This window comes from Diadema antillarum, unplaced genomic scaffold, assembly GCF_040938485.1.
Source record: "Diadema antillarum isolate AM-2024a unplaced genomic scaffold, OU_Dant_1.0 seq00000862_RagTag, whole genome shotgun sequence".
NCBI classification, from domain to species: Eukaryota; Metazoa; Echinodermata; class Echinoidea; order Diadematoida; family Diadematidae; genus Diadema; species Diadema antillarum.
This window is the reverse complement of record NW_027271732.1, coordinates 353,273-379,104: the sequence shown is the minus strand read 5'-3', so window position 1 is coordinate 379,104 and position 25,832 is coordinate 353,273. Positions and strand designations below refer to the sequence as shown.

Genomic DNA, 25,832 nt, shown 5'->3' with positions numbered 1-25,832 from the left:
GGACATTGTAAATATCTCAAAACCTTCAGCACCCTCGAAATGGGGTAAGACCATCAATTTATTTTCAAATTTTCACCATTTAGAAAAAAAAAATATTAATATTAGGATTTCAATTTCTGCTAATTATTTTGGCGGTCATCTTGGACATCTCAAAACCCTAAAGAATGCAAAAATTGCAACAACAAAATGTCGAGGGTGCTGAATAGGGTCTAAAAAATTCCAATATTAACAGTTATTTTGGCGGTCATCTTGGAATTCTCAAAACCCTCCAAAACACAAGAGTTGCATTAACCAGGTTCGGATTCAGCACCCTCAAAATAGGGTAAAACCACCAATTGTTTTCAATTTTACACCATTACACCATCTTTAACATCAGGGGCTCAAAATAATTAAGGATGCAAGAGCTGTATCCTGCAGCTTCAAATTCAGCAAACTCAAAATAGGGTAAGACCATCAATTGTTTTCAACTTTACACCATTTAGAAGGAAAAAGGGGGTCTCATTGTGAGTTTCCCTTTCTGGTGGTCATTTTGGTGGCCATCTTTATTATCTCAAAACCCTTCAGAATACAAGAGTTTTATCAAGATTCTGAGCCAGCACCCTCGAACTAGGGTAAAACCAGCAATAGTTTTCAATTTCTCACCATTTAGAAGGAAATACATGAGAATTTTCGGTTTTGGCGGCCATTTTGGTGGCCATCTTGAATATCTCAGAACCCTTAACGATGCAAGAGTTGCATCATCCAGATTCGGATTTAGCACCGTTGAAATAGCGTAGAACTATCTTTTTTTTCAAATTACTCACCATTAAGAAGGAAATACAAGGGAATTTCCGGTCTTGGCGGCCATTTTGGCGGCCATCTTGAATATCCCAAAATCCTCAAGGAGAGTTGTACCATCCAGATTTGGATTCAGCACCCTCGAAATAGGGTAAAACCATCAATTGTTTTCAATTTCTCACCATTTAGAAGGAAATACATGGGAATTTCCGGTCTTGGCGGCCATTTTGGCGGCCATCTTAAATATCTCAAAATCCTCAAGGATGCAAGAGTTGCATCATCCAGATTTGGATTCAGCACACTCGAAATAGGGTAAAACCATCATTTGTTTTCAATTTCTCACCATTTAGAAGGAATTACATGAGAATTTCCGGTCTTGGCGGCCATTTTGGCGGCCATCTTGAATATCTCAAAATCCTCAACGATGCAAGAGTTGCACTATACAGATTTGGATTCAGCACCCTTGAAATAGGGTAAAATCATCAATTGTTTTCAATTTCTCACCATTTAGAAGGAAATATATGGGAATTTCCGGTTTTGGCGGCCATTTTGGCGGCCATCTTGAATATCTCAAAACCCTCAAGGATGCAATAGTTGCATCATCCAGATTCGGATTCAGCACCCCCGAAATAGGGTAAAACCATCAAAAAACATTGGGTGGACGGTAAAACAAGGTTCAGCCTTTGGCACCCAGACTAAGATCAATGTTGTTATTTTATCTTTACCCCGGCAATTTTTATAGAAAAAAAAAATTGTCTTGATATGGCAGGATTCAATTCAATACAATTCAATTCCATTTTAATTTCATTTTTCGACAAGAACATAATAGACATCACTTTTTTTTTTGCAACAGAAAATGAGGTGCGTAAAACTATGTACGATGAAAAGAATACGTACAATGATTGTAGCACCTTATGATAATTATACATAGTCATAAAACTCAAGTGATAGTCATAAGACTCAAGGAACTACCTTTTTTTGAGACATGCACTTTTGGAACGACTGTAATTGCGTTGGTATTTGCGTTATAAGGGTCATGTATAGAGGCAATTAATGTGGGCACTTCCCATATAGTAGGCTCCCTTCAAATGATCACCACTTTTGTCAGTGTAAGTCAAAACTGCAGAGCAATATATCTTCTGTTAACCCCAATGAATTTCATTAAATAAAAGTTTCTTTGCTAGAGGACCAGAAGGACTGTTTAAAGGCATGTACCCATAGAACATAATTACGTATTTGCATTGGTACATGATTATTGCATGTCTTAAACTGCCTTTGGGTGGGGTAATTTTGGGCACCCTCCACGTGGTTGCCTTTGTATGTGAACCATTTTTACCTTATAGATATTGTAGAACAATAATTCTTTCTATAACTTCCACTGAATTTTAATTGAAAGGAAACGAAAAGAACGTTATAGAGGGCGGGGGGATTTCGCTTCAAACAGCTGTATTCACGTGCGTATAATTATGTTTTGTACCGGGCTGTGAGGGCATAGGGATAAATTCGGGTACCTCCCTGCGAGTCGCTTTGACTGTGCACCACTTTTTAAAGATATACACATTGTAGAAAAATGTCTCCGCTGTCAATGCCAATTAAATTTCATGGAAATAAAAGAATCTTTGCTAGACGGCCAAAGGACTTTAAAAACAAAATCCTGTACGCTAGAACAACGGAAATCGCGTTGGTTGATGCATGTTTTGTAAATGGTCGTGGGGATAATATGATCGACAGGGATAACTTTGGACACTACCCACAGGGTTTTGTTTGACTGTGCCATATTCAATATCTCAAAACCCTCAAGGATGCAAGAGCTGAATCATCAAGATTCGAATAAACCACCCTCCAAATAGAGTTCATTCATTACAAAATTGGATAAGTTATAGATGTTGACACTTGTTTAATTTCGTATTTTGATTCTATGTAATTAATGGATAAGCTATCATTATCTGTCTGATAACAAACTCTAATTTGCATATAAATATAATTCATGCTAGGTTACTAATGCTGTAAAGTTTGTTTTTGGTGAAGAGAAACTGAAATATCATATTTGAACACTCTTGATATGCTCATATCGGGCACTTTGATGCATTTGAATTTTCTGTTGGCTCGATACCCTTTGCATATTATGCAAATGAGGCCCAGATTATGTACATGGAAATGTTTGCATCGCTCTAACTGACATTGCAAACATAGGTTTCAACACTTTCGGTGTTCCAATCTGAAACCTAGAAGCATAGTTTTCCTGGAAACACTGTATTTTTATCATTATGGGAGCTAATTTGCATTTTATGCAAATGAGGCCCAGATAATGTACATGGAAATGTTTGCAACGCACTAACTGACATTGCAGACATAGGTTTCAACTCCTGCGGTTTTCCAATCTGAAACCTAGAAGCATGGTTTTCATGGAAAAACTGTATTTTTATCATTATGGGAGCTAATTTGCATATTATGCAAATGAGGCCCAGATTGTGTACATGGAAATGTTTGCATCGCACTAACTGACATTGTAAACATAGCTTTCAACACTTTCGGTGTTCCAATCTGAAACCTAGAAGTATAGTTTTCTTGGAAACACTGTATTTTTATCATTATGGGAGCTAATTTGCATATTATGCAAATGAGGCCCAGATAATGTACATGGAAATGTTTGCATCGCACTAAATGACATTGTAAACATAGGTTCCAACACTTGCGGTTTTTCAATCTGAAACCTAGAAGTATAGTTTTCATGGAAACACTGTATTTTTATCATTATGGGAGCTAATTTGCATATTATGCATATGAGGCCCAGATAATGTACATGGAAATGTTTGCATCGCACTAACTGACATTGTAAACATAGGTTCCAACACTTGCGGTTTTTCAATCTGAAACCTAGAAGTATAGTTTTCATGGAAACACTGTATTTTCATCATTATGGGAGCTAATTTGCACTATTATGCAAATGAGGCCCAGATAATGTACATGGAAATGTCTGCATCGCACTAACTGACATTGTAAACATAGGTTTCAACACTTTCGGTATTCCAATCTGAAACCTAGAAGCCTAGTTTTCATGGAAACACTGTATTTTTATAATTATGGGAGCTAATTTGCATATTATGCAAATTTAGCCACTTCGCCCCACTAGATTTCTTAGGACTTTTAGTATGGTGTTTCGGAGCCCATAACAAGTTGCACTGCAGTGGAATTCCTACTGTTGCAATTAGTGGTGGGTGAAACCCTATTTTTACTGGACTATACAGACTGGTTTACTATCATCAAATTTTGATCTTTATAAAGAAAGGATGTTTTTTTGCGAAATGCCCAACAGAGCAGCATCTAATGTGTACATACAAATAGGTAGAATAACTTGTTACTACGTCTTCAGACAACAACCTATCTGTAGATTTCAGTGCATACAAATCTGTAGAATACATTGGTAATCTGGCTTACTGGAAGATACAAGAGATGGAACGAAGAGGAATGAAAGTCTCATGATTTCTAAAACTTTTTAAAGTAGCCTCTTATAGCTTTCTCAAGAGTAAGTTTGAGGAAAAATAATAAATTGATAAGGGATGTGGAGTGACAAATTTTCCATCTCAAGAAGGGGGGATTCTGCTACATTAGCCCATGAAATGAGTTAAACATAGTATTTTGGTTATCTCATAAAAATGCTGCAAATATGAAGTTTATGTGTGACATATATTGGTGATATGATGAGATATACAAAAGAACAAACAAATAACAACTGAAGAACAAAGGTGTGGACAACAAAATTCCAAAAATGAATTTGCTGATGGAATTCCAAAAATGAATTTACTGATCCCCCTTCAATTACAACCTTACTAATGACCAACATAATTTGTCTCATCATATTTGATTTGACTTACTGATGATTTCAAGGCATGTCATTTCTTCAAGAATATATTCAACTACTGATCTTTTATAACATAATTATGATGTATATTTTCAAATGCAGTCAGCTTTTTTTTTTCACTTTCACTGTTCTACATTGGACTTGTGTAAAATTTAAGTCAATTTAGAATAGTCTTTGAGTAAATAAAAATGATTTGAAACACAATAATTGGTCCTTGATCAAAGAACACAACAAAAGTGCGACAAAAGATCACAACGTCAAACCCCAAATCTGCATACTGAGAGCTCTGTTACATCATGTGCCTCACATAAGGTTTTACTGAATTTTATGATAAGCTGATGGGAAATTGGAAGATGAGATTGGACACTTTGTTTACAATACTAAAGGTTTTGTGACGAAAGTGTTTGATCTCATGGCAACATTATCTGGTTAGTTAAAAAGGGATCTTTTAATGCAAACAGTCAACTTGAATATGTTGTGTTGACATTTTAATAGTAGAGGTCAAATTACGAATCTGGCATTTCTTCTAACAATTTACCAATGATAGTTCCTCTTGTGGATCAGGGGGGTGTTTCATGAAGGAACTTGTCGGATAAAATATCTGACAAGTCAATTATATCCGACAAGTTTTGAGAAATTCTTTAGTCTGATTGGCTGATTTCTCTGAACTTGTCAGATATAATTGACTTGCCGGACATTTTATCCGACAAGTTCCTGCATGAAATGCCCCCCAGGTCTACGTTTTGGAAAAACTAAATATTTTCTGTATGAAAAAAAGACAACAGAAGTGTGGACAGTCTTCACTGCTGACCATACATTGCCACTGTGTGCATGCATGAATGATGATGACAAATTCCACTGGAGGACTGGTCCACAGTCTAAATCTTATGCTAGCAACTTATCTAGCGATAAGCAAGTTCATGTACACTGTTGTGGAACACTACCGTACCTGTATGAACCCAATGCTGGTCCCCCCGCCCACACCCCCAACAAGTAGGCCATGAAGAAGCTCAGGGACAGGTTGACAACAAGCCGGCGAGATTCGGAAATAACAATATTGGTAATTATCAACTAGATAGTTCACTCCAATTATTACAGAAAGCAGATCAAGGTTGGATTATTCAGTTTACAATAAACCTTGAAAGTGGAAAGTCTGTGAAAGCGAAAGGGCACAGATGCTGATGATTAAACTCTCAAATATCGATGTGTATAACAGCCACACACGTGGTGTCTTCAGAATCCTGCCGCATGTGTGTAGTCGAATACATGGTCTGAGGTGGCCTGATGCAGCCATACGTTTGTGACTGGACTGTATCTATACACAGAAAATTGAGACACTGGATATCACTGTACAGATATAATCAATGTACACCACAAACCATTCCACAAAGAGGCAAAAGTAACCTCATTTCTCATACCTTCTTGACAACTTATTTTCCTACCATGTTTTTCACTCCATTATCACCATCTTGGTTTTTGTTAAAAGGGCAAGATGGATTTAAAATCAAAAGCAAAGTTATGATTGATTAGGGAACTTGCAAATGACTAGAATCAATTGCAACGCTACAACGAAGTCTTGATACAGTCACATCAGATCCTTTGACTGTAGCTAGCTAGCTGCATAAACACCACAAAAACGTGTATGTGTGACCCTGATCATAACAAAGTGCATACATTATATCTGATAACCTAGTCACGTACATTCAGTAGCACTTGCAGTGTTGTGGCATGTGCCTGTAATCCAGCTACTTTGGAGGCAGGGGTGGTGATATGGCTCAGTTGGTAGTGCATCTGTCTGAAGATCCAAGGATACCGGGTTTGATCCCCGAGTTTCACTGAGCAATGTTGTGTGTAAGCATTCTGTCCCCTCTAGTAAGAGGCAAAACACTCTGTCCCTCAGATAGGACATTAAATGGAGGTCCCGTGTGTAAGTTACCCAAAACTCACACTCATAGAAAAATCCCACTTCATTCATTCATCGCAAAGAGCAGGGTGCCAACCTGGTGAAGTGGTCTCCTTACCCACCCTCACAAGAAAACAAGCAAATGATGCCGACCCCTCATGATTCACCCAAGGTGACTGGTAATAGTCAGCAAACAGTAAAAACCAGGAACATTGTGCCATATATTAGAAAAGGAAATAACACTTGCAACAATGCTGTAAGCAGAAGGGCCATCCCAGTGAGTTTGCATCAGCTAATTCCTCAAAATCAAAATTTTTCGAGTGGCATCACCTTTTGGAAAGGTGGGCAGACCGGCACTATCTTTGGTGCCTTTGCTGCACCCAACAACACACCTCTTCTCTATTTTGAGATATACACTCATATCCAAACGAAAACAAAAATTCCTTGCACCGTAAAGTACACAGTTTACGGCGAGATAATCGCAGTTCACTCCCCTTGCTACATGACAGGTCACCTGACAAGGCATGGGACTGGTCCCTACTTTTTCAAGGGGAAGGACAGACTACCTAATATATGAGCGACCTATGAAATTTTAAAGAAGTTTAACGAAGAGCACAGATCTTCTCAATAAAAGGTATACAAGCAATATTGACACAGTATTTTGATATTGTCATGCAATATCGGCCTAAATGACTTGCCCTTTAACACCTACACACACATATACCAGTTATCATTCAAGGTTACAGGAAACGAGAGCATACGGACTGATGGGAAAAGGTCAATATAGAAATCATGTCTGTACAAAACTTACATTTCTTGTGTCATGGAATCTGAGTAGGTGAAAGTGCTTAATGCATTGCCCCACATACACGAACGAATGCACATAAACATTCACACAAACACAACACAATCTGATAACTGTCATTTTTTTTCTTTTTCAGTCTACCAATGGAGCCTGATTCATCATATTCTTCACTTGTAATAAAATGTATTTGACCTCTTTTACAATAATTTGATGATTAAAAAAGAAAAGACCTAGGCAATGTTTCTTCATTATTTCCAACCACGTTAAGAGTAAAAAAGGTACAATTTTCAAATTCTTAGTAAAGATTCAGTGTCGTCGCATCACACATATATTTTACCTGTTCTAATGTGACATCTCCAGCAATGGTTGTAGCATGAGAAGTCACAGAGGGCTTCCTGGGTTTTCTTGGTTTAGGCTTCTCCTTGGGCTTGGTGAGATTCAGGGCTATCCTCCCTGCCTCTGTCAGGGTGTATGTCTGGTTTGGCTGGATGGAGATGGAAGCATCCTGTAACCATGACAACGCTCCACTTGTAGACCCTGGGTGAGTTCATAAACCAAATGGTATTAAAAGGTTGCATTCAAATCAGATCACTGGTGCTCAGAACAAATGCTAGCTACTTCTATCCTTACAACCAAATACTTCGGAAGTTCTGAGCCCCTCACTCTTACCAGAAGATACAATATGTCATTCTATTAGAAACTTGTGGTAAATTTTCATAATGGCATGCCACTTGTCTTGGTTCTTGTTTGTGCATTGGACTGTTTTGGGCATCAATCCCATAGTTTTCACCAATATCAGTGAAGAAATATATGAGTTCAGTCTTTTTAACAGCTTTGCTAAAACAAGAGACCCGGGGGTCACGCACTCACCTGAGTATCGCAAGTTCACCTTCCATGCATTCTTGCAGACTCTTACCTGAGAACATTGGAAACTTATGGTGGAGGTAGATTTGAGAGTGGGGGCATGGTGTCCATTTACATAATACATCACACTGGTAAAAAATACTTACCAAGTACACTGTGCTTTATAGAATGTTGGATTATGCAGCTTGGGGAAAAAAACAAACAAACTGAAGCCCTATCACTTTTGATTAGAACTAGAGAAAATATTATTGAATATTCATTGGCCCCCAAGGAAAGCATGGTGGCCATTCAAACACTTTGAAATCTTTATCCCCATGGGCATGCTACTTTATTGCCAAGTTTGGTGAAAATTCATTATGTTGTTTTAGGCAAGAAGATGAAAAATCTAGGCCCGCATTTTGGACCCTCCCCCCCCCCCCCCCATCCCATCCCGCTTCCTTGGGTCCGAAGGGGGGGGGTTAGGGCACCCTTGATTTTCCCATGAACAAACTTGAAACAACAGTCATCAATATACTGACTCATTGTATCAACTTAGCTCAATCACTTCTGGTTCCAGAGAAAATCTGTAAAGATTCCTTACAAGGGGGGGGGGGGGAGTGGACCCCTGGGGGCCCCAGGTGGGGCATGGTGCCCATTTGATGGAATTGAGATTCTATCCCCCTAGGGATGCTACCTGCCAAGTTTGGTGAAAAATTTGCGGTAGGGTTTTCAAGAAAAAGATGAAAATTTACAATTTCGGTCCAAATTTAGACCCCCTGGGCCCCCCCCCCCCCCCCCCCCCCCCAGGTCGGGCATGGTGCCCATTTGATGGAATTGAGATTCTATCCCCCTAGGGATGCTACCTGCCAAGTTTTGTGAAAATTTGCGATAGGGGTTTCAAGAAAAAGATGAAAATTTACAATTTCGGTCCAAATTTAGGCCCCCTGGAGCACCCCACGTGAGGCATGGTGCCCATTTGATAAGAATGAGATTCTTTCCCCCCTAGGGATGCTACCTGCCAACTTTGGTGAAAATTCATAATGGCATTTTCAAGAAAAGATGAAAATGTACAATTTGGGCCCCATTAGGACCCCTCCCCTGGGTCCCAAGGGCGGCACCCCTGATTCCGCCATGAACAAACATGAAACTACAGTCATCAATGTACTAATTCATAGTATTAATTTAGCTCTATCACTTCTGGTTCTAGAGAAGAAGATTTTTTAAGATTCCTTAATTTTGGGGGGTTTGGGCCCCTCTGAGGGCCCCCAGGTGGGGTATGGTGCTCACTTGAACAAATTGAGATCCTATCCCCCTAGGGATGCTACCTGCCAAGTTTGGTGAAAATCAGTTAAGTGGTTCTCAAGAAGAAGATGAAAAGGTAAAAAGTTTACGCACGACGGACAACGCACGCCGGACAAAGAGCGATCGCATTAGCTCACTTAACGGCTCAGGTGAGCTAAAAAAGGGGGAAAAAACAGTCACAAAGAGTGTGGCCAGTACAGTAAGCAAGCTAAATATGACCTTTGACCCTATAAAAGATGGGACACTGAGGGCAGCACTACCAAATACAACAGGTGTCTAGATTTGACCATCATACACCTGAGTACGAAATTTCAACAATATCCATTACAATACATCACCTGTATGGCGGACACAAGACACCCATCAAAATACTGTAAAAGCAGTTATTTTCATGAGGGCTTAATTCTCAAGAATTTTGAGAATCACTGTTGGGCCGCAAACTTACCAACACACAAAAATATCGCCCTAAAATAGCAAAAAAATCTGTGACCTCCTCATTCATGGAAATATTTGAATGCAAAATAACAGCTTTTGAGGACATCGTCTTTGACCTCATATAAGGTGGAAAACTGGGGGCAGCATTACCAGAAACAATAGCGGTCTAAATTACACTGCGGTGCAGGTAAATATGAATTTTTAAAAATCAATCAAAAAAGTTTGGAGAGTAGAGCATACACAAGAAATATAAGATGGTGGCAGCCTTGAACCCAATAAAAGGCTGAACATTGGAGGCAGTACAAGCAAAGCAAGTACAAGTCAATTTGATGACACACTCTGTACACTGTACACAACTTGAAGGGAATCAGTACTTTGAGAAATGTGGCCAAGTAGAGTGCAGACAATAAGACCCTACAAATTCAACCATTTTGCATAATGAAGGAACAAGAGGGGTAATAACCACCAAAGGTTACATGCAGCTAGATTTCTAATACACCTTCATATCAAATTTCAATCAAATCTGTCAAGAAATGCAGCCATAGGCTAAATGTCACCATGATGCAACTCCATGACACTTTTGAAGAAAATCGATCGAGATATGTGCATGGTAGAGCACACTCAAGAAATGGTGGCTGCCACTGACACTGTAAAGGTGAAACATTGAGGGCAGCATTACCAAATATTATAGGGGTACAGATTTGACTATGATAAACTTCTGTACAAAACTTCAACAAAATCCTTCAAGAAATGTGACTATTAGGGCACAAACATACACACCCTCAGAAATCAATTTTTTGTGCATGAAGATGGAACAAGCGAGGATGCTAACACCAACAGTTATTGGCAACTAGATTTTTAAATGATACACCTCCATACTGAACTTGAATAAAATCTGTCCAGAAATATGGCCAGCTTTGGGCACACAAATGTGACTCAGAAGTAGCAACGAAACACACAGTGCTAAATCTAAAACTGCTCCTAAGTATCGAATGGTTTGAGCATGAAAACAAAAATCCCTGAATGACATTCCTGATTAACTGACTTGAAAAACAGTCTAGTTCTATCTCTCCTATGTTTGTACCTTTCTGATTGATTGCTTTTTTGGTATTGGTCTCGGCTATGTGTAATCTAAAACAGACCTTTGTCTGACTTCATGCATAACACATTTATACTGTTCATGAGAAGTCCCTTGTTCTATTCATTTTAATCACACATCCTTTCCCTCTCTTCAAACTTTTAGCTCTCCTCCTCCTTCTTCCTCCTCTGTCTTCTCTTATTTCTTTTCCTTTATTCTTTCACTAACTACTGTCCCCTTCCTTCATAATTCTTTCTTTTCTTTCTGTGCTTCAGAGTTCTTTTTGTCCATCCAACTTTTCCTGCAAGTAGCATCTGTGGCATGATAATCCTTAGCTCAAGTCTGTAGCTAAATGTTCTCATATAAAAATGAGGATACAAAATGAAAAGGATACATTATGCTATACTGCAATATAACAGTACTATTCTTACTTGCATGTTACTGTGTTTATGAGCAATATTTCCTTGGACAGGGTTGCAAAAGATCTTAAGCTTGTATCTCTATATGTGACCTGTTCACCGCCCAGCTCAAAACCGAAAAAGAAGGCCATATAATGAAATTCCACTTTTCTACATATGTAGTTTACAAAAGTATAAGCTTCTATGTTTCAAAATGATATATAACTTATTAATATTGGGCCATCCTAACCCATTCTAAAAGTGACTGAAATAGCAGAGACTTAGGAGGTGGAGCTTCATAGAAAAGGGAGAAAAGAGGATTTTAGTCCAGATGACAAATTTTGGTCCATTACATAGAATCCTAATTTGCAACTTTTTGTGCATTTTCAAAGGGAGGCAAGGGAGATCAGTAGCAACTTGGACTGGAAACTTTCAGAATTATACAGTTGCTAGGCTGCATCCCTTTAAACAACAGACAAGGAAGGCTGGTGTGAGCACATGCATGCCACAACAGCATACGTATTATGCTTGTGCAAATTGAAAGAAAAAGGATGAAGTTCCTACTATCCAATATGGAGCATGATACATCTTTAATGAGGCGCCCAATCTGCCTCATTTCTGTGTCCCGCTTCATAAAACTTGTTATCAGTGACAACTGCCACATTTCTGTGACAAATTTGCTCTTAGCCAATCAGATGCAAGGATTTCAGTAGCTTATATTAACTTTGACAACTTGTCACTGATAACAAGTTTTATGAAACGGGGCCCAGGTCTATTGTAAATGAGTTTTTGCTCTTTATTATAAAAAACCAGCTCATGAGAAGCACTTTGTCACACTGATTCAAATGCTGCTTAGATGTGAAGGATTTTTTTTTTCCTCTTGAATTTGAGACAGAGAGAAGGTTTGGCCCAAGTGGACTGACTCACTGGACTCTACATTAAAGCACTCTCAATGTCATTTTTCTTTTGTCACTACCTGCTGATTTGAGTGGCGCTGATGCTTCAGCTAATGCCGCTAGTGTTGCTAGTACTGATGTTGAACTTGTGTTTCCCTTCAGGCCTAGATCAACTAAAGAAAGGGAGGAGACAACAAATGATATGAAAAAAATATCATGCTGGCATTTACAGTGTCACACTTCCACCATCTTACACAGTATACACAAATACATTAACATGATTGTGATTTAATGCAGAGGTACAGAACTACAAAGTCTCGAAAACAAAAACTGCTCTTTTTTCGAATATCAACAAATGACAGACAATGAAAACTCATTATCTATAGAAAATCTCATGAGTCTTCCAAATGTACTTTTCTTTGTTTACAAGACCTATGCAATGTAAATGCATGCTGACTTGCATTGATTTATAATACCCTTATCATCATCATTTATGTGGCCAAATGAGCATCTAAATACATGCCATGTATTTTATCATATTTTTTCTGCTATTTTTCTTCAGATTACTTAGATAGACGAAACAAATCTTCTAAACCAAGATTCTGTTGATGCCATCATCTGTCAAGCACCGCTAAACTACTGATTAAGAAACTACAACAATGAAATAAACCATTTTAGAGTTAGCTCATTGGCACATTATTGGTACGAACGACCTTTCTTTTTTCTCAGTCAGTTAGGGGCACTTCATTTGTTTTCAGAGCAACATAATGCATAAGCTTTACATAACAATTTATAGGTTACATCAATCCTGTTCAAACAAAGAATGAACTTGCGTAGACCAGATGATCAGAATGCTCCATCAATTAACACTTGGGAAAGCATCCATTTCATTAATTTGCATTAAATGTATTAATAATCTCTTTCTATTGATGTTGTCAAATACCACATTTGCTGTCAGGTGGATGTGCTAGCAAGCAGCATTTTTTTTAAAGGATTACATGAATAATCATTACATCACAGATGCTAATCCAAATGAATTTAAAAACCAATATGCCTGTTGGTACTAAAGACCCTTTTTCTGCTCATGCGCAAAGTGGAACTGTGAACTAGCTTTAACATCTTAGCCTACACTGACCATAACTTGCATGTTTTCACACAATAGCGAGCTTTGGATCTGCAACGCTAATCCTACAACATGGCTGTTAGACAAGAAATGCTGTTGTGCACATGCACAAGACAGCTGTTTCCATTGTCCAACCCAGGAGGAGGTACATCATAAACATTAGAGTCACAGATCTAAAGCTTCTAATGTCGGGAGATGTGCACTTCTTACCACTAATCTTGCCAGAACTTGTGATCTTGGCCTTTGGAGTGATGGCCGTGGTAGTTGTTTTGATGGTGTTTGCTACCGAAGGCGACGCAGTAGTTGATATGGTGACAGTACTCGATGCTGATGCCAGTGACGAAGTTCCTCCATTCTTCAAATGCTGAATCATATTTCAACAAAGAGAAGAAATTGCTGTTATCAATTACAGTGTATGTCACTGAGATATTAAAAACTATACAACATATATAAAACTATAAAACTATATATGGTTGTAAACAGTGATATAAAACATAGGATTCTCGAAATAAGGTAGAGGAGACAATGTTGACTTTGAAACGTGAAGGGATGTGCTTTACTTTGCATTTATCGATGTTGATGATTAATATTTAATGTATTTATAATCTGCTCATTTAGACTTGATATGATATGATCTACAATGTATATTCCACTCTTTAAGCTGTCCCGTTATTTCATTTCTATTTCATAAGAAAAGCCCATTTACATATTAAGTCAATGTAGATATGCTCAGTTCAGTTCAGTTCTGTTCATGCATCTGTTCATGTATCAGTTTATGCATCTTGTTTTGGGTAGTAGTAGGAAAGATATTTATTCACACAGATCCACACTTGCAGTCCAAAACTGAATTGTTGTGGCATACACAAAAATGTTTCAAATATCTTTCTTTTAAATATCCAAATAAAAATCATGAAATGTTCAATACTATAAACTGTTGCCAATCTACACAGTAACATATACAAGGAAGTGTTTGATTAAAGATTTTGTTACCAGTCACACCATAACAACGAAGTGAACAGATCAAACAAGACAATATGTTATAGAATGATGCTCCTTCTTATGAACAAAAATCTTCATGCATTTTGTTTAACAGGAGAGTCAGAAAGTGCATGGTTGCAACATTCCACAGGGCCCGTAATGTTTAACAGTTTAACAAAAACGAAAAAGTTTGTGACAGAGTCATCATGGAACCAGCTGCGTGTATGGCACAGATACATGCACAAAAGAAGGCTTCAATTTGTGACCAGGTAAGAGTGACTATGTTGACCTGTTTCACCAATTTTGAGTCCTCACATAAAATCAGGGCACACAACTTTTTGTTGGTTTTGTGATGCACGTCGACATTTATCTTTCAATGACATAACAAGAGTATATATTTGCATGTCATATAATAAACAGATTTATCTAGGATTGTTGTAAGAGTTTACACTCACTGCTCTCTGCTCTAGCATTCATCAAGGTATACCTATATGAACTCACCACAGTATTTGATAATAAGTTAATGATGACAGAATTGTTGTGCTCCCTTGCAATGTCCAGGCAGAGTTTGTCAAACTGGAAAATGAAAAATGAAAATGCATTTATAAACATATTACTTACACATAAAATATCACTGCAAAAATAATTCATATACAAAATCATTAAATCTAAAAGGGCACAGCAATGAATAAATGGTGCCATGTAATACTGGTAATACTACCCTTTCACATTAAAAAAAAAATAATAATAATAAAAAGACACAGATCTTACTTCCCCAATAAGGGCATTTTGTCCTGCTTTCAAGAAATACCAGTGCCCTGTTGCATAAATGCTGAGATTAAACACAATAATAAGTCATACTTGATTCTGGTTGGCTGATACCTGACTTATGTTTGATTGCATCTGTTTATGCATCAGGGCCATGGTTATTGCATATGACAGGCCTGCACAACAAAAGTAACCAGTGTAGAGAACTGTACGAGCTACATCATGGGATAAATGATTACACATGACTATGATACCAATATCATCACTCCCTAAGCAATACCTGGTAATATAATAATAACTTTTTAAAAGTTTTTTTCTACTAGATAACATCTTGCACCAACAATTGTGCCATGTAAATTCCTACCTAGCAAACTACACTTGCTGCCATATAAAACTAGAAATATCCATTGCCACACAATGGAAGAGTATTGTGTATCTCCAGGCTGTTAATCAATAGGAGTTAACCCTATTTCAACTGGGCTATTTCAGACCAAGTTTTTACTGGGGGAGGGGGCAATTTGACCCCCCCCCCCCCCTTCAGATCTTTGCCGCCGATTGCGCGATTGCCGCAAAATTTTGCCTGAACATAGAGCCGGATGTCAACTAAAAGATTACATGGTCATACAATAAAAAAATGTTGATTTTTATATTTTTAATAAATTAATTATGCAAATTTACGCATGAAATCATATTTTCACCTGTAACTCCATCAAAAAGAATGAAGGATTGCTAAATGTTTGTGTCAGAGTTCCTCAAGACACATCACACAATTTTCTTGTAAAAAAAAAAGCGCAATCAAAATCAGTCTTTTGTTTTTATTGTTTTGTCAATTTCTTATGTATTTTATTGTTCTTTCAACCTTTTGTTTTTCTATTGTTTTTTGGCCATAATTTGTTGCAGGTACTTTTTCAAGCTTATCTACATTAGAATTGATTAATTTCAATGTTCAAAAGTTGAAATAATCTAATTTATATCAATTAAAAAAAAAAAAACACAATTTGCATTGGATTTGCACATGAAATCATGAATTTGAGCTGTTTTCGGGTTGACATGCATATGCAAAACATTGCGTGACTTCAGAACGGTGTACCAGGACGTCGTAAATTTGGTCTCAAAATATGCAGGAGACTTCAATGAAAAAATTCATGAAACGACACGACAAAATCTTTGCGCATTGTGGAATCGTGGCGCGAAATGACCCCCCCCCCCCCACAGTTAAAGGACAAGTTCACCTTCATAAACATAAGGATTGAGAAAATGCAACAATATTAGTAGAACACATCAGTGAAAGTTTGAGGAAAATTGGACAATCGATGCAAAAGTTGTGAATTTTTTTAATTTTTGTGTTGGAACCGCTGGATGAGGAGACTACTACAGCTTGTGAGTCATATGCGTACAACAGTATAAAGAAAATATAAAAGAAAATTCAACATATTTTCACTTTTTTTGCATAATAAAAGAGCAATTGACTTGCCTCTTTCTAAAGGCAGGGGGAATAATATTACCCATAACATTTATCGGTAACAAGTCAGGGGAATGTGTACTTTTTTCAAAAGATGGAATTTTGTGAAATTCTCTTTATATTTTCCTTATATTGTTGTACGCATGTGACATCTAAGTTATTCATACACTGCAGTAGTCTTCTCATCCAGCGGGTACTGCAAAAAAACTTCAAAAATTCATAACTTTTGAACGGATTGTCTGATTTTCCTCAAACTTTCAATGATGTGTTCTACTAATATTGCTACATTCTCTCAATCCTTATGTTTATGAAGGTGAACTTGTCCTTTAAAATAGGGTTAAGTATACTGTATACGCTATAATTTTCGCGTACATAAATTTTCGCGAATTTCCGCTGTCACACATTTTCGCGAGTGGTTAAATTCGCGATTGGGGGACCAGAGAAAATATGAAGTGGCAAAGAAAGTGTGAATTTTCAACTTACTAGCAAATAAGAATGATACTAGTTATACACTGCATGAAAAAAACTTACCAAACTCTGCAAACTAGTAAGTTAGAATTCAACATTTTTGAAGTGGTTAAGTCCATCGCGCTAGATTTCTGACGAGTGGTCCCCTTGCGATAATGGATCGGCTCTCTACAGTATTCGTAAGTAGACGTGGACGTGCGTAAACAAGCTTAGCCAGTATGGTCTGTTCGGTAAGCCGTGACATGGTATACTAGTACTGAAATGTTTGTATCATCAAGGCAAGGGATTCATTTTGGAAGGTAATATTTTCGCGTGTTGTTGATTTCACAAATAGCTCCCGACTCGCGAAATTCGTGAAAATAAAACCCCCGCGAAATATATAGCGTATACAGTATACCATAGTGGACCTGCATACCAACTCCCTCCCCCCCCCCCCCCCTCAAAAACAAAACAGCCATAAAGTGTGGCTAGTAGAGTGTACAAGGTGTGCCAGTCAGCAAACCTACATATTATGACCTTTGAACCTACAAAAGAAGAACATATAGGGCAGCATCACCAAAAATTAACAGGAGTCTAGATTTGACCATCACATGTCCAAGTAAAAAAAAAAGAAGAAATCAACAATGTTTGTCTCAAAAAGCCACCTATATGGCACGTCCATCAAAATATGACCTTTGACCCTATAAAAGACAAAACACAGGGAGCAACTAGTTCACATCTGGGGTCTAATTGCACCATGATGCAGGTCCATTATGTCCATAGAGTTTTGAAGAAAAAAATTCCATCAAGAAATGTGGATCATTGAGCACATACATGGTGGTGGCCTTTGACCCAATAAAGGGATGAACATTAGGGGCAGCACAACAAAACTAGTACAGGTCAAGATTTTGATGATGGTACACCTCTGTACAAAACTTTTAACAAATTCTGTCAAGAAATGTAGCCAATAGAGTGCAGACATGGAGACCTTTACAAAAAATCCTTCATTTCTTGTATAAAACCAGAACACATGAGTGTCCTACCACCAACAGTTACACTTTTAATGACATACCTCCATACTGGATTTGAATAAAATCTATCAAGAAACATGGCCACTGTAGATTAAGATGCTGGTCTCTTTTTTCTTTTCTTTTCTTTTCTTTTAGATTTTACACGCAATTCCTAAAAATTAAATCAAGTTATCATGAATCAATGCAAATACTATGTCGTGCTCATCCTTACCTGATTCACTTTTGATCTACCACAAAACTTGTCTGGCTGGTGCAAATTGCCAGAATACTGAATTGTTTTGTAGTATTTTGAGACCAAGGAGTGTAAAATAATAAAAGTTGGTATACCAACTTTTATTCCAGAAGCGCCCTTTCCTGTTCAGTAGTAGGTGTGTAGAACATGGTGATCAAATTGTGTCCTAGTAGTGGTATTGAATGAATCTCACGCAGAACAAACTGCATGCACTTCAATCTTGTGAGCGGTGAATACCACTGTGGCTCGATGAATTGTAATTGATTTTATTGAATTTTAAACATTCAGTTGCAACCACGATCGGATAAGCTCTTAAACTGTAGCACTTCCAGTGAACCTTTTTCATCAATATTTAGCATTTCCATCATCACCAGCACCCAGTGGTAATCGTGTTATTATGGGGTTCTTTCATATATTAGTTATTCATTAATCTACAGTTTGAAGCAATTAGTCAACATTTCTGCAAGCACATGGGAACTTTGTTTTGGCTTTAATGTTAGAGTGAGAGCAAACTACTCTTTAGATACTTACTTTATTGAGTTTAGTGGCATCAGCACCTTTCCTCAGCAAACACTCCACCACATCTACATGTGCTCTCTCTACTGCCCAATGTAATGGAGTCATTTTTAGCTGTGAAGGCGATACAGACCAAACATTATGTACAAACATGTTTTCTCACTAATTAAAAAAACAAAACAAAGAATCAATTACAAATTTCACCCTATTTAGACACAGGACTCTAAATGTTGGCACATAAACAAAACAAATTGATGAGTCCTACATTCTCAATTGAGTGAAGTAACAATTTGACAGAGAGGAGAGAAATTTCCTCATGGGCTTTCTGTTCCTGTATTCGTTTAGAAACAGAACTTCTGAACAGCCTTTTTTTATCTTTCTTTCTTTTTTCTTTTTTCTTTTTTTTTTTTGGTAAAACACTTGTGAATTTCTCTGTATTCTCTTCAGAAACCAAAACTCCTGAATGACTATTTCTTTCATGCTTTCATTCAAACAGGAACAGGGAAAATATATTTATCCAAATGCAGTGCATCCAAGGTTAAACAAGATGGCATTCAACAACTAGGTAAATTATTTTAAAGAAAACACACCATGGTTTGTACATATCAAAGAGGTCTCACAAGCCCTGGTTTGTCTATCTTTCAGCTCTCATTACTGTTAGGATAAAAATCACTGAAGGCTGCTTCATCAGATTACACTGGCACACCACCCAGACATCCTAACAATACAAATGTATTACACTCTTCAAATTGACATAATACTTCCAAACCATTATAAAGAGGATGAGTAAAAAAAAAAGAAAAAAAAGAAAGAACTTCACTGAAGGGACATGCAATAACACTTTTTCACCTGCTAGGGTTTAATTGCTCATCTCACTCACAGAGCAATTGATCACATAACTGCGACTAGCCCCGACGCGAAGCTCCCACAGTATAACTGTGTACAAGGAGCGCTCCGGGATTAATGATCACACATCTTTTTAATCACTGCTGCAAGAGATAGTGGAATTGTTAATTCTCTAGAGTTGATATAAAGTATGTAACAATAGCAGACATTGCAACAACAAAAAAAGAAAGAAGAAAGTGAAGGCAAAATTAATTGAAATTCATTATTATTTACTCACAGACCAACAAATGTTTTGCCTAGGATTTGGCATAATACGCCATCAAATTTAAGAAATGAGATTCATGGACTTTGAAAGGGCTTATAAAGAAGGCTCCCTACAGGGAAGGACTGCCATACAACATACCATGTCCTGTGCATTGATGTCAGCCCCATGAGACAACAACATCTCAGCCAGGAGAACATGACCTTCTTGACAGGCCATGTGGAGTGGAGTCCTATCAACCTTGGTCCTGGCATCTCGGCTGACTCCTGCACGGAGTAGGACTTCTGCTGTGCTTGCATGGCCATGTTTAGCAGCCCAGTGAAGAGGGGAAGACCCAAGCTGTGCAAAGAGGAAGGCACAATAACAGGAAGTTTTCACATTTGTTTCACTCCATAATGACACAAATTATATTTTCTATGAAGGATGGAATATCAACTGGGTGCTTTATGATCGCCATCAGCATCTAGAGTGTCTATAACAGTGTAGACATCATGAAATCTAATAACACATAATTACATGTAGTTGCTCAGGTCACTGCTTATTGCTTTTATTATTATTATTATCATTATTATTATTGTTGTTGTTGTTGGTGTTATTGTTGCTGTTGTTATTATTATTATGATCTCTTATGTACGGCTAACATGTGACGACATCCTGCTCTTGTGAAAAATAGTAAATACCAACTTTGAAACTCTCCGTTGGACCTTGTGTTGATAGCATAGAGATCTGTAATATGTTAATGATTGAAGTGTTTATCACAACAACACAGACCAACTCTGTGCTTCATGGTGCTTCTGAAGAACAGATAACCACAACATTGTGACACATAGCCACACACTTGACACACTTGACTTCTGATTAATAATGTAGAAAGACTGTGATAAGAATAAAAGAATGGCAGTTCAATCTTCACTTACTTTTAACACATACCGGTACATGCAATCAAAGCTGTGAATAATACCATGGTATGCATTTTAAAGCAGGGCAACAAGAAATACAAAATGAAAGAGATGAAACTGGGAGGCTTTGTTTTATTTCCTTTCACTCAAAACCACCAGGCAAGTGCTCTAATCACTGCTCCTAATCACAGCCACACTAACATTGATTCTTTGAACAGTACGGTATTTACCCAGTCTGTGGTGAAAGGTGCACCATTGGTCATGAGAACTCTGACTTCTTCATCTCGACCTCCTTTAGCTGCCTCAAGGAGTTTCTTGCCCAAGTCAACCAAGGACATAACTTATCAGCTTGGCACAGACCACCTGCAAAATAATCAATATAATTTTGACACTCGGAGCTTAACTTTTTTTTTTGTTTTGTTTAATGATAATTATGTCATACCCTTTTTCGTGCATGACCCAATACTACAAGCTATATCAGTAGCACAAATTCAAATCTAATTCAATGGACAATAATTAAACCTGTACCATGATTAATTTGTGTAGAATGTGTATGTGACTCGTCACATGAGAAGGTGTCATAATTCAGCAGGTTTCTGTTAATATGATATTTATCAGTCCACTGCTTTGATATGATACATAATCCAGTACCAGAAGTGTACATCCAGACCATATTCCAGTATAAAAAACACAATACATGATTGTTTAAAATGCCCAAGTAAATGACATTTCACTTGATCCATTACTCATAAAACTTTGGATATTACTGTTGTGATATGCACCGCGCGGGTTCTTTTTACTTTAATTTCTTTACTCTTCGATCTCAGTTTATCGAGTCATCACGCATATCAAAAACAAAATGGGAGATTTAACTTGTGTATATACATAACATGCCTTGTTGCTTTTATTGCAGCACAAGTTTCCAAAACGACGAGTACATTCCACAACACCGACTAGATACATCCGGGCTGGGAGCTATCTATCCCATGGCTATACAACATCAGAGCTACAAGCTAGCCCATGTCTGACCTCCTCAAACTCCAGGTTCAGACTAGCTCTAACCGCAAATCAGAGCTACAAACTAGCCCATGTCTGAACTCCTCGAACTCCAGGGTTAGATTCTCCCTTCCTCCAAGAAAGCTAACCCGCAACAACTCAAAACAAAAGATACTACAGACAAAGTTCATTCCCACGAAGTTAATCCCCACTACGTACAGACCCAATTACATTCAGGGTATCCATTCAATTGGAAACAATGCAACCCCAACCTGTGCACGTAAAAAATTGTTCATGGCCCCAAGATACAAAAGAGCTGTAGATCCCTCTAAACGCATCTAAGCTACTTAATTCCTCTGGGAACACAACTTTACTGCCTACCCTGACAAATCCAAGAAAACAGTGCAAATCCATGAGTCAACTTCACTAACAATACAGACATCCGTAAAACGGGGTGAATAAGGACAAATTTACAGTTCTTATGATTGTATTTTTTTTTCATGCAGCCAAGAGACTCAATCTTATGTGGGGATTTCATGTCCACCTGAAATACCTTTAATTTGGTATTGTGAAAAAAAAAATATTAGGGGGAAAATCATGTTTTTTGATAAAATGATGCTGTCCATGTTGACCCTAAATTTGGGGTCAACAGGGACAACACTAATTTTGATCCCAAAAAAGCTGTTTGGAGGCATTTTTTTCAATCCATCCAATAGATTGGATTAAAGGAACACCTAGAGACTTTAAAAATGATATACAAACATTTCAGAGCAATCTATTCCATCGTTAAATCAATCTTTAACCAAAATTTGCAACAGCCCAACAAAATGAGCTAACATACAAAAATGTGAACCATCAAGTCAAAGGTTAAGATTGAAAAGTAAGTCAAAACTTTACTAATCCGTTGAATTGCACTCAAATATTAACCCACTTCTTCCTCAAGTGGCAAATCATGATGTGCAATGTTATTCATACACTCTAGATTCAGTGTAACTTGACTCTAATGAAGTTGAGGATATTTTGGGAGTTCTTACAGTAATTATAAGCTGGCACCCGAAGTATGGGCTTGACCCCAACAGATGTGTTAATGGCATTAAAACATGCAGAAGACAGAAAAAAGGGTCATGAAATACAAGTGGAAAAGTCCTAGCTTGTCTTAGGCATAGAAAAAATTTCCAAGAGGGTTGGTACCCAGGGGCGGGGTTCCCAGACCCTTCCTGCTCTCGTTAGGGTTAAGACAGCAAAGTTCACTCTCATCTATGCATACAAAAGTGAAGCCACATATCCCAAGATCTTATTGCTCTCTTGTCAAGAGATTTAGAATAAAAATTCACACTTTTGGAAATAGCTGGACATAACAAACATTTCAGGGTAATTTATGACATTATAATAGTTAATCATACAGAAAGTTTAAAGGGCCAATCAAACAACACCGTGGTGTTCCTATTCACCCCAGTCTAACTGATTTTTTGCCCAAGAGAAATAAAAACGTGCTGTCATGAATTCCTGTTGGAATAATTATTTCAAATTCAAAGGTGTGGTGTAGGACCTAACAGGCTAGGTTCATGCACATTTTCAGTGAATTTCATTCATCAATAGCCACAGGAGCAGAAAAGTTTTGACCGCCCTGATCTTTTTGTGATTTTTTGAAAACTTTTTTTTTTTACCTCCTTTACCCTTTAAGAATTTTTTCACATCAGGTGGACCACTTTCTGCACACTGTTGGATGGTCCTTCCACCCTGTGATAAAAATAAGAAAAAAAGTTCAAGCAAATATAAAACATGCACATTCAAAAAACTTTTCTCGGTTTTGTCCCTATTCACCTCGCCGTCCCTGTTTACCCCGTTTTACGGCACTTGATTAAAAACTATACTATAACTTTGTAATTTCCTGCAGGAAGTTTTATACACTCAAGTCTAATTGCAACCTGAACTCTGCTGCTATTATCCACAAAAATTGTGATTTACTACATTACATTAAATTGAGCTTTGAGCAGTTGCTTGAGCTAGGGGAGCTAGAGCTCATGAACCTGCCTTACGACACCCTTGCCCAAGCTGTGAAACCTAACAGACAAGCAAAAAACAACAACAACAACAACAAAAAACACACACACACATACACACAAAACAAAACATTCTTCTAGCATAGTTATCTTGACATTTGGGTAACTAACAGAAAAAAACAACAATAATATTTTAAAGATTTCACGAAGCCAATCTGGCAATAAAGCTAATTTCACTTTCTCTTCCTTGCAGTTCCAACGCATTGTAAATTTAAAAAACAAGCACTGAGGTTCAACCACTTGTGCAAAAATTTGATGGTGTGCAAAAGCATAGATAGTGTTTACGTTGTAAAGGCAGCGGTTTAATTTTGGAGTGTTATTAGTTATGGTCAAATTATGGGCAGCTTGCTTTCATGGGTTTACTGAATTAACATCAGTTTTCTTTTTGAGGCGAGTGGTCACATACATGTGTAGAACATAAAATGCCACTGACTGTTTACAGCCAAAAGAAACTAATAAAACACTTCCATCACTACATAGTACATATTCTAACCGTTTTAATAGATCCATTTATAGACCTGATAGTCCATGCATACTATATCGTCGCTGGGGCGATAAGACCTCATATCTACAAAATGTCAAATGTTCAGGAGAGCCAAAAAACAGGGCGGCCGAAGCACTGTGGCGAATGGGATAGCCTTTCCTTTGACATGCCGTGGTGGCTTCATTTTTGGAGTAAGACAGTTGGGATTTGGACAGGGCATCACTTAACCCATTATTTGACCATTAATCCAAAAAAACTCATTTTCACCAAAATTGCACTTGCAGATACAAGGTCTTATCACCCCAGCGACGATATATATCATGCTAACTTAATAAAATCGTGAAATCAAATGGTGGTAAACTTATGGTTCCAAAAATTTTCACACATATGTATAGAATTTAGATTTTCATCTGCACTGTAAAATCTATCAATGATAACAATCCACCCCAGTCAAAATTTCCACTGGCCATTTGACTTGAGCAACTGCTCCATCCACCTACCCCGCGCTGCTGCTTTGTACAGTGAGCCTAGCCTACGCAGCGCGCAGTCAGTATGTACGTCGGGCAGCTCCAGGCAAGTGCTTGACATGCCAGTCGTCGAGGCCTCGAGAGGTGCGTACCGTCTTGCTTGTCCATATACTATACCACACACGGATGGCGGCGTAGGGCCGTATATATACAGTAGAGTGTGAACGAAGTCTAACATTACATGTTACCATCGTAATAAACGCAGATTGAAGATTCTCAAACCAGCACACCAAAAACATGACTTTGCTTTGGTGTTTCGAACTCTGATTAATTTATGTATTATGAGTTTGATATGACCCGCGTTTTGTTTACGGAAGTGAGAGGACTGCAGGGAAGACAAAAACCCACAGGAAGCATTTTTGGAACCCTCACTCATTTGCACCGGAAGCAAAAATGTCACAGTACATATGTCGAAGAAAGGTGTTACTTACAGGAAAATGCGACTTTCTATTACACACCTCTTGAAATCATTCGGCTGAGTAGTTTCTACGAAAACTACTCTCAGGGTATCAATTCGTAAATCTCTGTGAATTGATCAAAATCCCTCGAATTTAACATGGAGGCGGAAGTTCTCCTTATGTTTCCGGTACACGGGCTCGGAGCTCCATAGACGCCCTATAAATTTAGACGACATGTATATTATGTCCATTCTTTATCACGTACACGTACAGGCAGCAGTAACGTGAGCAGTGACGTACGTACGCGCGTGAACGCGCACGCCATCACACTATAAACGCACACGCCATTATAAAACAGCTTTAGGACTAGACTTTACTTGGTTGGGCATACAATTACAATGCAAGGTAATATTACTCATTACGGGGGGGGGGGGGGGGGGGGGATAAAATGCTATCCAAACAACAAAATTCAGATCAATCGAAATTTATGCTGACTAAGAA

General features: G+C 37.9%; 1 protein-coding gene across 2 annotated transcripts in view; it reads right to left on the bottom strand.

The window, feature by feature from the left end:
- Positions 1-25,519, bottom strand: part of LOC139740599 (uncharacterized) — a 70,169-nt gene extending 44,650 nt beyond the window's left edge. Inside the window, exons 1-8 of one of the 2 annotated variants that reach the window (XM_071651188.1) lie at positions 25,392-25,519; positions 21,094-21,226; positions 20,106-20,303; positions 18,872-18,970; positions 14,902-14,976; positions 13,633-13,786; positions 12,380-12,472; positions 7,685-7,884 (exon numbers count right to left, since the gene is read on the bottom strand). In XM_071651188.1, the coding sequence (XP_071507289.1) occupies positions 7,685-7,884; positions 12,380-12,472; positions 13,633-13,786; positions 14,902-14,976; positions 18,872-18,970; positions 20,106-20,303; positions 21,094-21,201 (927 nt within the window). In that variant the 5' untranslated portion in view covers positions 21,202-21,226; positions 25,392-25,519. Of the gene's footprint in view, positions 1-7,684; positions 7,885-12,379; positions 12,473-13,632; positions 13,787-14,901; positions 14,977-18,871; positions 18,971-20,105; positions 20,304-21,093; positions 21,227-25,364 lie in introns of both variants that reach the window. The other variant, XM_071651187.1, reaches the window with a different exon arrangement.
- Between the last annotated feature and the right edge of the window lie 313 nt (positions 25,520-25,832).